The sequence below is a fragment of the Histoplasma capsulatum genome (assembly GCF_000150115.1).
Source record: "Histoplasma capsulatum G186AR genomic scaffold supercont2.1, whole genome shotgun sequence".
Taxonomy (NCBI): Eukaryota; Fungi; Ascomycota; class Eurotiomycetes; order Onygenales; family Ajellomycetaceae; genus Histoplasma; species Histoplasma capsulatum.
The window spans coordinates 923,485-938,221 of NW_025544801.1; the positions used below are offsets into that span (position 1 = coordinate 923,485).

Genomic DNA, 14,737 nt, shown 5'->3' on the forward strand with positions numbered 1-14,737 from the left:
TTTCATTGTCTCCAGAGCATCAAACAGGTTGGTTTAATTGGGAGGCCGCGATATGGTATAACGTAGAGACATATGTCCTGTTTGACCATTTGTCGGACGATTTCGCAAAGTAGAAGTTTTGAGACGCTCGTTGATATTGAGACCTGGCTACACTAGGCAGTTTTTGCTATATATAAAGCTAGATGGCACTGGCATACAGACCATTCCAAATAATCTCGCGGCCCCCCACACCAGGGGCGTTGATGCGCTACCATGGTTTGACCTCTCCGGGACTTGGTGGCTCTATCCGGACAACTTTATCGGCATTCAAAAGTGATAGCGGGTCGAAAGCTTGTTTCAACTGAACCGGGATAAGAAAAAATTATTAGCAAGCGTGTGTAGATCATGGCCTAGGTAGCCTTTTTGGTTTCATTTTTACAAAATATAGGATGTATGGGCACAAAGAAAGTGAAAAGGAAGAGAGAAACAAATAAACAAGAGAGGAAACTCACCCTTCGCATTGCGTCCACTGTCGATTCACCAAGTTCATGTGGAAGATAGTCACGTTTAATGAGACCTACACCATGCTCGCCAGTCACGGTTCCTTCCATTTCCACGGCCCTCTTGACCATGCGATGAATGACACCTTCAACAGTTTCACGCTCCGCTTTGTTATACAGAAGTATAGCTATCACACATATAATTAGTATTAAATATACAAGCTGGAGCAGAAGGGGGAAAAAGGGGGCAGTAATTTTGAGGTATTATGCATATATATTATCTCACCGTGGAAATTCCCATCCCCAACATGGCCGCAAATACCCGCGAGCAAACCATGCTTTACGATATCCTCCTTAGTCTGCTCGATGATATCTGGAAGCCGGCTGATGGGGACAGCAACATCAGTCGTCCATACGCGATCGTCAGGGTTCTGTTTCATTGCCATGATGCTCCACAGAGCCTCCTTTCTTGCACTCCAGAGCTCTAACTTCTCCTCCTCATTGCGAGCGAATTCGAATGATTGGCTTTTCGTTGAGACAGCAAGGTCCCTCACGAGGGAGATTTGCTCTTTGATGCCCAGGGGTGTACCGGTGAATTTAAGAAATAGCGTAGGTGATTCTTTCCATGTCCGACTTGTAGATTGGCTAGCATTGATGCATTTCATCTGAACATCATCCAGAATTTCAATGCCTGCAAGGGGAATTCCTTCTGCTACGATCTTGGCTACACATTGAGCTGCATTGTGGATAGTCGGAAAGGAAGCAACAGCGACGCTTTCACTTTTGGGTTTGACTGTCACTTTTAAAGTTGCCTCCGTGATCAGGCCTAGGGTACCTTCGCTGCCAATGAAGAGTTTCGTCAGGTCATATCCAGCACTTGATTTGCGCGGGCGTTGTCTGGTCTTGATTATGGTTCCATCGGCGAGAACGACTGTTAGCGAGACAACCCATTCTCGCATTGTTCCATAACGATACGCGTTGGTTCCCGAACAGCCAGTGCCAATCATCCCGCCAATCTCCGCTCCGGGCCCTGGATCTGGAGGGAAGAAGAGACCCTGTTTAGCCAATTCTTCATTCAGGTCCTCCCAGCCCACTGCTGGCTGAACCACCACGTCCAAGTCATCCTTGTGCAAAGCAAGTATCTTGCCCATACGCCGGAAATCAACGCAGATACCCCCTCGCGTAGATGTAACATGCCCTTCTAAACTAGTTCCACCGGAATATGGCGTCACCGGAATAAGTCGTTCGTGACAGATTTTCATGATCCGAGAAACTTCTTCGGTTGTCGAGGGGTATACGATCAAAAATGGCTTTTCATTTTCCTTGTAAGCGTAGGATGACCACTCTGAGCCAGCATGGGCGTCGACATCGTGGTTCGTGGTGGAAACGTTCTCCTTACCGACGATCTCCACGAGGTCTGCCCATGCGGCTTGGAGGTTTGAGGGAGAGGTGTCATGTCGCGGAGGGCGGGTAGCAGCCAGGGGACTCGTGGAAGTGGTGGGGATACTGGCGGGTTTTAGAGATCCAAGATAGTAGCAGCCCAACGATGCGGATATAAGCACTGCGAAAGTCATTTGTCAATTGGCCCTAGAAACACTCCGATGTAAAGGGATTAGCCGTGCAAGCAGATCCACGTACCCACTGTCATTGCAAAAGCACGAATGCCTGGAGTTGTGTCGTGTTGAGCTCTAGCATATCGAGCTTGCTCTGCCCGCTCTCTGATCAATCGCTGTTGTGTGCTCTCATATAGCTGGCCCTTGAACGATGGCCTGTCCTCTCCACACCGCGAAGTGGTCCCAAACCGTCTTGTCGGTTGTCGAAAGCATCGTGCGAGGGTAGGCTGTGCGGCGGAGACGGACGTTTGTTTTGTATGGTGAACAGCCCGCCGAGCTATCGAAGTTGCGGATTGGGTACGGAACATGGTGACAAAATAAAAAAATGTCACGATGACATTAAAAGGCAAGCCAGAGAATATAATATTGTATTCCAGGCCTATTTCAATCCAGCCAGTCAGCCAGCCAGTCACCTATGAGGTTGATAGCTTGCGCCCAATGTAAGAAGATACCTTAATTGGCCTATCCGCGATTTAGCTTAGTTAACTAACCTGCCTACGAACGGACTGATATCAATACTAGTATGATATGCGACAGGCAGCATATTTGGCCCGCCACGGGAAATTGCTACCATTGGCCTTTAAGTCGGATACAGATACATAGTAAACATTGCTGTTTCATAGACATATATACTAACATTGGAAATCCACCTTGAGAATTTGATGATTTCGGCGCAGTTCCATGCTATATAGCCTCGGTGTAATGTTACCTGACCAGCTTGCGGAAAGCTTAACAACCTCTGCCAGGTGCTAGTTACACCCCACGCCTTGCTCCTGGACTACCGGATGCACTTACGAACGGAAACTCAGTGCTGCATCTTCACAGAGCAAAACATAGCGTGATGAACGATCCGTTGCATCATCTATTTTGACAAGACCCCTACGCAGATCAATAGCTGCGTGTCCATCCCCTTGCGGGGTATTTGAATCCTGTGCTCGCCTTGTTGCATAGAATGCGGATTGTCGGACCATCCCCGCGTTGCGCTCAGGTTGAGGTAGGCTTCTTGAGCTTCTTTCGCACACACACGATATATCTATATTCCGCATCTTGCTTCCAATCGGCTTCTTGAGAGCTTGAAAATACCCAAGGGTATATCCCAACCACTAGATACGAGTATATCTATAACACATCTTCATAGCGTCGAGCCAGAATGACCGAATGCCGCGTTATCCCCCTCAACAAGGGCTGGGTTTTCAGGCAGGCAGACGATGAAAAAGCAGAGTTTTTGCCCGTTTCCCGGTTCCCGACTAACGTCCACCTGGACCTGATGCACCATGGACTCATCGCAGACCCTTTCCTTGGCAAGAATGAATTCGATGTGCAATGGGTTGGAGAGAAAGCCTGGGTATATACCACCTCCTTCGATACTCCGGCGCTCAAAGGAGGGGAAAAGGCAGTTCTGGCATTCGGCGGTCTCGATACACATGCGACTGTGCGCCTGAATGCCACGAAGATCCTCGAAACGGAAAACATGTTCATACCTGAGCGTATTGATGTTACGGAACTGCTTCGAGAATCGAATGGCCCAAATGTGTTAAACGTCACGTTTGAGAGCACGTTTCTACTCGGAAAAAAGATCAAAGAGCAGTATCCAAACCATCACTGGACTTGTTGGAATGGAGACTCCAGCCGCCTTGCCGTGCGGAAGGCGCAGTACCATTATGTATGGTTACTATATCTCCCCCGACTCGCAATTACTATGACTGACTTATTTATCCTCATGTAGGGCTGGGACTGGGGCCCGACTCTCATGACCTGCGGACCCTGGCGCCCTGTTAATCTCGAAATATACAGTGCTCGCATTTCAGATCTCCATTTCCGACAAAATGTGGAAAAATCCCTGAAACAAGCAGAATTAGTTGTCACTGCAGAGGTAGAAGGTGACGCAGAGAGCGTGACATTTCACATCGAATTAGATGGCGAAGAGAAAGGTTCAGAGACAGTCGATATCAAGGATGGTGTCGCAACTATGACCTTCCATGTTCAAGACCCCCAGCTATGGTACCCATGGAGATATGGCAATCAGCCCCTCTACACGCTGTGTGCGACCGTATCATCGAATGGAGTAAAACTCCATTCCACAAGCAAACGCGTAGGCCTTAGGAGAGCAGAACTTATCCAAAGAAGGATGGACAATACCGATGGCACTTCTTTTTTCTTTGAGATTAACAATATCCCCATTTTCTGTGGAGGGAGTAACTGGATTCCCGCGGACAACTTTATTCCCCGTATTTCGCGCCAAAAGTACTACGACTGGGTAAAGCTGATGGTTGACGGCAATCAGGTGATGGTCAGAGTCTGGGGGGGTGGTATATTTGAGGAACAAGCCTTTTACGACGCCTGCGACGAGCTGGGTCTATTGGTCTGGCAGGACTTTCTTTTCGGATGTGGAAACTATCCAGCCTTCCCTAGCTTCCTAGAAAATGTGAAGCGTGAAGCGATTGCAAATGTCAAGATTCTCAGACATCATCCGTCAATTGTGATACTGGCCGGAAACAATGAAGACTACCAGTTCGCAGAGAGCGAGAAGTTGAAATGGGACCCCAACGATAATGACCCTATCAGCTGGTTGAAATCCGAGTTTCCAGCACGATATATTTACGAAAAGATCTTGGTTGACGTGACGAAAGATTTGATACCAGATACGTACTATCATTACGGCTCGCCCTGGGGTGGGAAGAGTACAGCTGACCCTACAATCGGAGATATCCACCAGTGGAATGGTATGTATAGCAATATCCATCTAGCAATCTAATAAATCAATCTAGTAATAATAATTTTATCGTATATGTAGTTTGGCACGGCAGTCAAGAGAAATATCAAGATTTTGATAAACTCTGCGGCCGATTCATCTCTGAATTTGGCATGCAGGGCTTTCCCGACATGAGAACCATCGATGGCTACCTAACTGGTGGTATATCGGACCCTGAAAGACACCCCCAATCGTCCACCGTCGATTGGCACAACAAAGCCGCAGGCCACGAGCGCCGCCTTGCAACCTACCTAGCCGAAAACATCAAGTACAACCATGAGCCCTTCGAACAGTATGTCTACGCTACACAGCTCATCCAAGCGGAATGCCTCTCTACTGCATACAGGCTCTGGAAACGCCAATGGAAAGGACCGGCCCGTGAATACTGCGCCGGTGCTTTGGTCTGGCAAATGAACGACTGCTGGCCCGTTACGTCTTGGGCCATTGTCGATTACCACCTGCGTCCTAAACCTGCGTACTACTCCGTGAAGCGCGAACTGGCTCCTATCACGATAAGCTTGAAGAGGACATCCCACACAGAATACGTGGACAAGTACACCAACGTTTATTTCAAGACAACGCACAAAGTCGAGGTGTGGGCTACGAATCTCACGGCTGAACCGAGAAATGTAAATGTGGTGCTTAAGACCTGGGACTTGATCACAGGCGCCGAAACTTCCTCTGAAGTACTGAAGAGCCGTTTCCTTCTGAAGGAGAATAGGAGTACGGAGATTACTGAGTTCAAAATACCTGTAAAGGGCAAAAAAGGAGAGACCAAGGATGGAGAGGAGGTAAACCGTACCATTGTTGCGGCATACCTGATCGAAAACGGCATGCAAGTAGCGCGCTACGTCAATTGGCCGGAGCCGCTCAGGTATGCTGCCTTGCAGGTCCCGAAGAAATTGCAAGTGACGGTTTCTGAGGATGGGAAGCAGGTAGGGTTGTCAACGGACTTGCCGGTGAAGGGTGTTGTGATTAGCACTGACGAAGACATCGTGGTATTTGAAGATAATTGTGTGGATTTGGTTCCTGGGGAAACAGTTTATCTTGGAGTTAAGGGGCTGGAGAAAGGCCAGGAGGATAAGATTTCTGTGAGGTATTTGGGATCGCTGTGAGAGCACCAAGGGTTTGTTACTTGTAACAATGATAGGCTGAGTGAACTCGTTTGTAGGCTCTTGTGGTTTTTTTTTAAAAAAAAACTATTGCTTGTCTTCGCTTATTTGCTCAGTTGTTTTGCCGTCTTTAGATGCCTTGTTTCCAAGCTTGAAGATAAACATAGTTTTGGACTTTTGTTGCCCAAGCTTTTTCCAACAGCAAATGACGTCGTGATTTTACTCAAGCCTGTGGAGTCAAACCCTGTTCCCGGCAGCTACGGACAGATAAAGGTCTAGAACATCGCGAAACTTGCCTCAATCGATCTTGTTCATCTTAGCCATCTGCCAGGTGGTAATGTGTTGTTGATAAAGGCACCAACCCGCTGCATCATCGATGAACTTCCCCCGCCCCCGAAATCCTGGCATCTTTCCCACACACATTTTCATTTATTGCACGTACTATCCATATCATCGATTTGATGATTTCCCGCCGTGTATCTATCAAATATTATTCTGGTTTGCCAGTATAAGCGCATAAACACTTTTGCAAACGGAACACCATGGCTAATGACGCACCTAAGGTAGGCTCTCTATTGCTCTTGTGCGGGTGGATTCAATTAAGTTGCTTTTTAGGCCGTATTGCTCCATATTGCGTTATAAGGATGTTTGCACTATTTTACTAAAACATAAAGCGGCAGGCTAATCGGAAACATATTGCGGAGTGCAGAACCTCTCCTTCATTCTGGAGGGTATAAAGAAAGTCTCTTACCAAGATAGGCCCGTCCCAGCCATCAAAGAACCCCACGACGTGCTGGTGCAGGTCAAATTCACTGGTGTCTGCGGCAGCGACGTACGTCCAAAGTCCTCAAAATCTCCTTCCACTCGAGGACCGCCCAAACAAAATGAAACACCACCTCCTAACCACGTCACGCACAGGTCCATTATTGGGAGCACGGCTCCATCGGGCCCTTCACCTTAACTTCGCCAATGGTCCTAGGCCATGAATCTAGCGGGATAGTCACCTCCGTCGGCCCAGCCGTCACAAGTCTACGGCGCGGTGACAATGTTGCCCTCGAACCGGGCGTCCCTTGCCGACGCTGCGAACCCTGTCTCGGCGGCAAATACAATCTGTGCCTCAACATGGCCTTCGCCGCCACGCCGCCAATCGACGGCACGCTGGCCAAGTACTACGTTCTACCCGAAGACTTCTGCCATAAACTACCCGCGAACGTCGGGCTTGAGGAGGGTGCCCTGATGGAGCCACTCAGCGTAGCGGTGCATATTGTGAAACAGGGGCGTGTGCAGCCGGGCCACTCTGTGGTTATATTTGGCGTGGGCCCTGTGGGCCTGCTGTGCTGTGCGGTTGCGAGAGCGTTTGGGGCGTCGAAGGTCATTGCAGTTGATATCCAGCCTGCCCGGTTGGAGTTTGCAGCACAGTATGCTGCTACGGGCATTTATGAGCCGGTTCAGGAGGGGGGTGCGGAGCAGAGTGTACAGCTTTGCTTGCAGCATGGGCTGGGTCGCGGGGCAGATGTGGTCATCGATGCCTCTGGGGTGGAGGCATCTGTACATATGGGCATCCATGTTCTAAGAACTGGTGGAACGTATGTGCAAGGGGGAATGGGGAGGGATGTGGTTTCGTTCCCGATCGTGGCTGTTTGTACGAAGGAGGTGGATGTTCGCGGTAGTTTTCGGTATGGGAGTGGCGATTATAAATTGGCACTGACGCTGGTAGAGGAGGGAAAAGTGGATGTTAAGAAGTTAGTAACGGGAATCATGGCATTTGAGGAAGCGGAGCAGGCGCTTCTGAATGTGAAAGCGGGAAATGGGATTAAGACACTTATTCGTGGAGTGGAGAATTGAATTCTAGCTGGACTTGTATTGTATGAAAAGGAGTTTGGGGGGAGGGGGGGGGGGGGGGGGATTCCCTCTCTTGAGTCCTGAAAATCACTCAGATCGTGATTATGCATTTAATATAATATCCAAGGCGAAATGAATAAACATTTCTATTTCTCTATTCTCATTTGATCTGCGGCATTTCTAACAAAAATGAGGTCAATATAAAACAGGAAATACTTGGTTTCCCCTCGCTCGATTCCAAATCGTTTATTATTGATTAAGTATGTATGGTTATGTGTTGTGCGGCGACGTGACATGGTCATTGGACAAAAAAGGCAACAGGGTATTAGGGAGAAAAGGTAAAGCCAGAAAAGGAAATGACCGCCTAACAGTGACTCCGAAATGGTAAAATGACGACGGATAGTACATGATGAGTGTGGAAATGACAGTGACAATGAATAGCACGGATCTAAGAAACATATCAAGATGAGAGACGCAAGTGCAAATGTACCATAATTCCGGAGTCGTCGGGGCTGGTGCTGTTATTAGTATGGAGCGAGTGTTTGTTGCAGAATGCAATATGCAGAGGCGGACGATGAGCATCGTGCCGTGTTGTGCGCGGAACCGTATTGTGTGAAGGAAACAGTTAGTGAGTCAATGGAAATGTAGACCAAAGAAGGCAAGGCAGCATCATGGATATTGGACGAGAGGATCGGTACTGAAATTGGATGTGTGCGGTGTAATCGAGGACCGGAAAGTTCGGGAGGGAATGCAATTGAGGTGAGGATGAGGGAGTAGGTCGCGCAGCGACAACATATCCAGCTTGCATTTCTGTGATTAGCCAGCCCAGGGTAGAAAATCGTCAACTTCCAACAGGATTTCCCCGTCCCAGAACGGCCGCAAGATATTAACAACACCTCCCCCTCCGGGTGTTCGATCCGCCCAGCCTGAACACATCTTCCCACTCTCTCATTCCCGATGCCCACCCGTTCCCTGCGCCGCGGTTCCAGGCCTTTCTCCTCCGTATCTGCGTCATAGAGTCATCGATTGTGATCCCGCTCCGCACGCTACCTCCATCGCTCGTGCCAGTGCCGTACATTCCTCCATCCCCATACTGAATACCACTCTGGGGATCATCAGGGTCTATCTCGCCCAATTCGATCTTGGTAAGGATGATCCGCGCGAGCCGGTTGAACAGTTCATCCACATTGTCCCCGGATAAGGCGGATACTTCCACTGCAACAGGTATATTGGATTTCGCCGCCCACCGCGACGCTTCTTCTAGCGGCACCTCACGCCCTTCCGCGGCCACTGTTGCTGTCATTCTCGTACCGACCAGCGGCCCGTTGATGGATCGCAGCGATCCTCCACCAGAATCGAAAGGGAATGGAGACTGTCTGCTTGACGTACTTGATGGTGTGGGGGGTAGACGCAGGAAATCGTCATCGTAGTCCCCCCCACCCAGGGACATGGTATCCTGGGAAAGCAGGTCGCTTTTGTTTCCGGCTAGGAGGATCGTTAGATTCGGGGAAGCGAGTGCTCTAGCATCCATGAGGAAAGTAGGGAGAGCGGAAAAGGAAGCATGTGATCCGACGTCGTAGATCAGGATCGCGCCAGCGGCCCCTCGGTAGTACGAGCGTGAAACGGAGCGGAATCGCTCGGTTCCAGCTGTATCCCATAGCTGCAGTTTTATCCGTTTCCAGTGCGAGCCGGTTCCTATCTTTACGATTTTGGAGGAGAATTCGACCCCGATTGTTTGGGAGGAGAGAACGCGCCCTGGACATCCGGGGTTGCGTTAGTAGATGCGGTTGAATGGTTAAGGAGTTCAGAGGCCCAGATGACATGGTTGCGCATGAGGGTAAGGAAGTGCGACTGAGTTGAGGGCGGGAAATGGGGTCGAGCATACATTCGTTTTTGACAAAGCGATGTAGGAGACAGGATCTGGCAAATGCATATGATACGTCAGCAACAGGTACTTTTGGTAACTATATCGTTCGATGGGAATAGAAGACACTTGGCGCATAGGGTAAAATCTTCAAGAAAATGAGCGGAGGGAGGACAGACTTTCCAGCGCCGCTTGGTCCGAGAAGAATCACCTTCGCTAGGTAATCGTACATGCTATCAAGCTCCTTCACAACTCCCGACAGTGATTAGTATCGGAATGTCTGTCAGGAAACGCTGACCAGCCAGACGTGGGGGTGGGGTTTCTATACTTACTTGATGTCGCTCTGGGAGAGACGAGGCGGAGGAAGCATTGGACAGTCGCCTATGGCGCGCCATGGCGTCTTCACCTACGGCTAGAAAGACAGCAGAATGGTCGTGGAGGAGGATGATTGCGGAATCCGAGTTGGATGTCTCGTGGGGATATCTCGAAGTCACGCACCGGTGTGGCTGGTGGGGTCAACCACAGAGACGAGGCGCAGTCTCTGCCAGGTGTCACCCAACCATCCAATACTTGGACTTGGATGCACATGAACGGATGAACTGGCGGTGGGACATGAGTTTGCACAAGATCGTCTCCTGTGTATAGACCATAGACCAGACCATAGACCATAGGCCGCCTGCCATCTTGCATAGATGTCCTCAGTTTGCTTTCAAGTTTCGTTCTTTGGATAGTGCTCGATCACAACCACGCTGGACCGGCGCCTCGGTACAACCGAGTCCAAGAATGGACTCACGTACTCGTTATTAACACGAGAGCGACGCGCGAGGTTGTTAATGCCTTGAGACAAAGGTTCCTGCTTTGATGATTTGCATTTGCCTCCCATTGCGGCCAGCCAATATTAGAAAAATATTGCTTGAGGCGGTTGATGTTGCTATGCAAACGTCAATTATAAAATCCATATAGAACCAACTCCTTTCCATCTAGTGGTCTTTATTCGTGTTCTTTTTGATATATTCGTTTGCTCTCTCCCGCTTGTCGCTGTATTGCGTTCGATTTTTCGACTGTGTGTGAGTATGGCGTTGTCCCTGCTTCAAGTTCCGTCCTTCCCGTCGTATACGGGACCACATCAGGTGGGCACTGCAGAGTTTGAAATTCCCGTGTCTTCTCTTGAATCGCCGGCACCTACCCCAAAATCAGATATACCTCTTCCTACAATTCTATTCCGCATATTTTATCCTGCCGATGATGTTGAACCAACGTCGAGACCTATGTATTGGATTCCAGATCCGCAAGCAACCTTTATTGGCGGGTTGGCGGAACTTCTAGGAGTCCCAAAACGACTATCGAATATATTAGGGTACTATAAACCAATCCTCTTATATCATTCGTGAGACTTGATTTCCCGTATTCTGATTTTTCAAATACGACAGGCTACTCCCAAGCACAGTCAAATGGACGAAGATACCTGCATTTAGGGATGCACCCTTGAAAGCCTCGACACTCCCCTCAAAACGTTGGCCAGTCATGGTCTTTTCCCACGGCATCGCGGGGTCAAGGTATATGTATAGCTATATCCTTGGTTGCCTGGCCAGTTACGGGATTGTCATCATTGCCCCTGAACACCGGGATGGAAGCAGTCCCAGCTCGCTTCTCCGAAACGCTCATGGCCAGGTTACCGAAAAGGTTCCATACCAACGAATGAAGCACGTTTTCGACCCAAATATTCTCCAAAGGCGACATGCCCAGTTGCGCATCCGATTCTGGGAATTGGGTCTCGTGCACGATGCACTTCTCAAGATGGATGCGGGAACCGAGATTCCAAATTTTGTGCAGATGAAGGGCGCGAAAAGTCCCGTATTTTCTTCTAGTCTTGACATTCATTCTCCCGGCAGCATTGCGTGGGCGGGCCATTCATTCGGTGCCGCAAGTGTCGTCCAATTTGTCAAGTCTATCTACTGGGGCCACCAAATCTGCAAGGATCCATCATCGATCTCAGCAGAGCCATCCTTTTCGCAATACCGCCCCTTGTACGAGCCTCGACTAGATAGCGAAATCGTTTCACAGGTGATTCCGACCTCGCCCCTTATCCTCCTCGACCTCTGGAACCTCCCTTTGTTAGGGGATGATGTAAAATGGCTCTGGGAAAAGCCGTTGCCATGCTATGCAGAAACAACCGAGGGCCAGCCGCAATCGCCGAGTGTTTTGGCTATCCTGAGTGACGAGTTTTTCAAATGGAAAGCCGGATTAAAGGCTACTCGACATGTGTTGACTTACCACCCCGCACCTGGGTCCGATGATCAGGGCACTGCAGAAGTTGGCAAGCAACAGCCGAAGGTCTTCTATACCGTCAATTCGGCCCATTTGAGCCAGTCAGACATTGGCCTCGTATTCCCATGGATGATGAAAAGATGGGGAAAAGCTGAAGAGCCCGAGCGAACGATGCAGCTGAATGTTACGGCAATTATACAGATGTTGAGAGAATGCGGCGTCCCATTCGATCTGGACGAGGACGTGAAGTGTGCCTTGGAAAATGTCGCAGACCCTACGCTCGACCACTGCGATAAGGATTCCCAAAACGGGAATGGTGGCAAACAAAGCGGATTCCATCCAATTATTTTTTCAGCGGATGGCTCTGTTCGAGGCTGGTTGCCAGTATCTTTGGCTGACGATACGCCCTCAGTTCCAGAATTTGAAGTTCGAAGTCCCCCAAAACTTTGATTAGACTCGGAATAGTTCTTAATATTTCCCTCGCTTTGAGACTTCCCTCAGAGATATTGAATGACTTAGACACCACTATGTTTATCGGCTTATCTTTCTTTTCTTCTTTGCTAACCCCTTCTCGTGTGTGAATGTACGGTGTTCACAAGGAGTCATATTTGCCGAGCGGCATTTACCCATTACCACAAGGATGCTTCATCATAATACTATATTTTTATTTTAACACTAAACCGTACATCCATTTCTGTTGATTGAATTAAAATGAGCGTAAATTTTGATTTATTTATCTCTTGTTTGCCGAGCGCAACGCAACAATTATTTGCACGCTTTTGATTACGAATTAGAACGAAGGGGATCCCTTAATCGGGTTACGGTTGAAGGTGGTTCAAATTTTCTAAAGTGGGGGTTCGAAGTCTTGACCGGGAAATCCGTCTGTATTCACATGGGGTAACAGGTATTTGATCCTTTGACCAACAGCGTAACTGTAAAATCCCTGCTGCACATAATTCTGTGGCTTTGCAAACTCGTTCTTCCCAGTCTGGTGTTCCTTTCATGATGCAGGGTGGTTGATTAGAGAGGGCTGAAAACTGAAGGATTGTGCATTCGACAGCTAGAAATTGGTGAAAATTCCATGATCATGATTTACGTAGATGAGACCGCGGATGGATGAGCGCTGTGATGAAACCACAAATTCCTCTCGCTCCATATAGATTTGCGGAATCATGCTTTTTGGCGCATTGATGGACTGCGAATCAGAAAACCCACGAACAAATGGATGCTAGGATCGAGCCACCCTCCAGATACCCTAGTACGAGAAAATTGACTGAATAACGCTGCAAAAACCTCTGATTTTAAAGTAGACGACGTCTGGTATGGGGCAGTTGCCAACCTTGGATTTGGCGATGCACTAGACGTCAAGTTTGTGGAATTTTAGAAGAACACTATGGAAAAACGTCCACTCAGGTGATGAGGTAAGAAAGAAAGCCCGCATGGCGTTGATATGCCTTATTAGCAAATATGCGCTGTTGCTTCGATTAAGAAATATCAAATACCCTGTGGATCGGCTGCAGATACGTATCGGCCTTTGTTCATGTCCATTCATGGAAGGAAATCTAGGTTGTTACGGGAAACGAACAGGGCACCAGGGATGTCCCATTCGGTACAGCTGCTCCCCAAGAGCAAATAAGCTTTTTAGAGGCTCGGGGTAAGTAAATTCATAATGGTTGAAAGAGAGTCACGCTATCCCAACGCAACCGATCCAACCAAGGTAGCTGAAGCCCTCACTGAGATGGTCAGAAAGTATGAGAAACCGTTGTCGATATGGCACGGCGATCATCAGCAAAGACAGCTCCTGCGACTGAGAGGAGTCACACATTGTCACATTAGCAAGCTCAGCATACAATGTAGCTCACTACTTACTAGTAATTTTAATATTAAAATTCTTTCTCAAAATGATTTAGCGGTGATTTCGGGCATACCACAGATTGATATATCTACGTCATAGCATCATATTAAGTGGATAAAAAAAAGTCTATTATTTGTGCATGCATACCACCCCAACTTTACGGTCCCAAGGGTGGATTTATCTCTCCGCGATTTGTATTTCCATATTAGTATATAGGATGTGCAAGGGCTTTTCTGTACACATCCATGTCCTATTCCTAAATTCTAATGTTGCCATATTTTGTTGTGATATGCCGAGCAAGCGACCCACCTCCTGGCCCACTCCAAACCTTAATTTTAAGCTTAACTTACCCCTGAACAAACGTTCAGTCGAAAAAAAGAAAAGCCGTCATCGTTACATGCCAAATTTTCATCCCACTTAAATTGTAATAAATCCCTCAGGTTACAGGTAAACGAGGTTCATACAGTTGCGGTCCAAATTGTCGACATGTGCTAGCAAGTAAGTAAGAAATGCAGGGTTCAATGTTTTTAGTTGAAAAAAAGAGAAAAAAGTATTCTGTTATCTCTTAACTATCTGTATACTTCTAGGTGCTTTTAGAGGCCTCCCTACGCCATGTCTATAGCAGCCAACCTCTCAATCCAACCAACTATCTCCCTCCTCCTGCTTCCAATATATACAAGATAATGACGGATGGAGTATCTTAGCTCGTTTGCAGAGAATGGTTTCAATTTTCAGAGTCGTCATCACAAGTTCTGTTTTTATAAGTAAAAAGGGGGAGATGAAAACGGAAAGGTGCGGTAAAGAAACAGTAATAAATGGGACAAATACCATCAAAAAGAGAATGCCAAATTCAATCCGCCCTGAGGCTAACTCCCAAATCCCGTGACAGTCATAATATAAAAGTTACTAACTAATCATCGCTTTAGAAGGAACGTTACCCCTATCTCAATAA

At 48.1% G+C, this 14,737-nt stretch overlaps 5 protein-coding genes across 5 annotated transcripts; 3 read left to right on the forward strand and 2 right to left on the reverse strand.

The window, feature by feature from the left end:
• Positions 1 to 111: 111 nt before the first annotated feature.
• On the reverse strand, positions 112 to 2,478 carry HCBG_00278 (D-lactate dehydrogenase; the record flags this gene model as incomplete). The annotated part of the gene is made up of 4 exons (XM_045427328.1): positions 112 to 340; positions 492 to 667; positions 766 to 2,040; positions 2,118 to 2,478. The coding sequence occupies 4 exons, from the start codon at positions 2,398 to 2,400 to the stop codon at positions 248 to 250; spliced, it is 1,827 nt and encodes a 608-aa protein (XP_045291303.1).
• Positions 2,479 to 3,242: 764 nt separating this feature from the next.
• On the forward strand, positions 3,243 to 6,024 carry HCBG_00279 (beta-mannosidase; the record flags this gene model as incomplete). The annotated part of the gene is made up of 3 exons (XM_045427329.1): positions 3,243 to 3,755; positions 3,819 to 4,815; positions 4,887 to 6,024. The coding sequence occupies 3 exons, from the start codon at positions 3,243 to 3,245 to the stop codon at positions 5,957 to 5,959; spliced, it is 2,583 nt and encodes an 860-aa protein (XP_045291304.1).
• A 474-nt stretch (positions 6,025 to 6,498) lies between these two features.
• Positions 6,499 to 7,801, forward strand: HCBG_00280 (xylitol dehydrogenase; the record flags this gene model as incomplete). The annotated part of the gene is made up of 2 exons (XM_045427330.1): positions 6,499 to 6,519; positions 6,875 to 7,801. The coding sequence occupies 2 exons, from the start codon at positions 6,499 to 6,501 to the stop codon at positions 7,799 to 7,801; spliced, it is 948 nt and encodes a 315-aa protein (XP_045291305.1).
• Positions 7,802 to 8,026: 225 nt separating this feature from the next.
• Positions 8,027 to 10,057, reverse strand: HCBG_00281 (uncharacterized protein; the record flags this gene model as incomplete). Its single annotated transcript, XM_045427331.1, has 4 exons — positions 8,027 to 9,553; positions 9,684 to 9,718; positions 9,842 to 9,906; positions 9,995 to 10,057. 4 exons carry the CDS (start codon positions 10,055 to 10,057, stop codon positions 8,685 to 8,687), a joined length of 1,032 nt encoding a protein of 343 aa, XP_045291306.1.
• Positions 10,058 to 10,735: 678 nt separating this feature from the next.
• Positions 10,736 to 12,607, forward strand: HCBG_00282 (uncharacterized protein; the record flags this gene model as incomplete). Its single annotated transcript, XM_045427332.1, has 2 exons — positions 10,736 to 11,019; positions 11,093 to 12,607. 2 exons carry the CDS (start codon positions 10,736 to 10,738, stop codon positions 12,378 to 12,380), a joined length of 1,572 nt encoding a protein of 523 aa, XP_045291307.1.
• Positions 12,608 to 14,737: the final 2,130 nt, after the last annotated feature.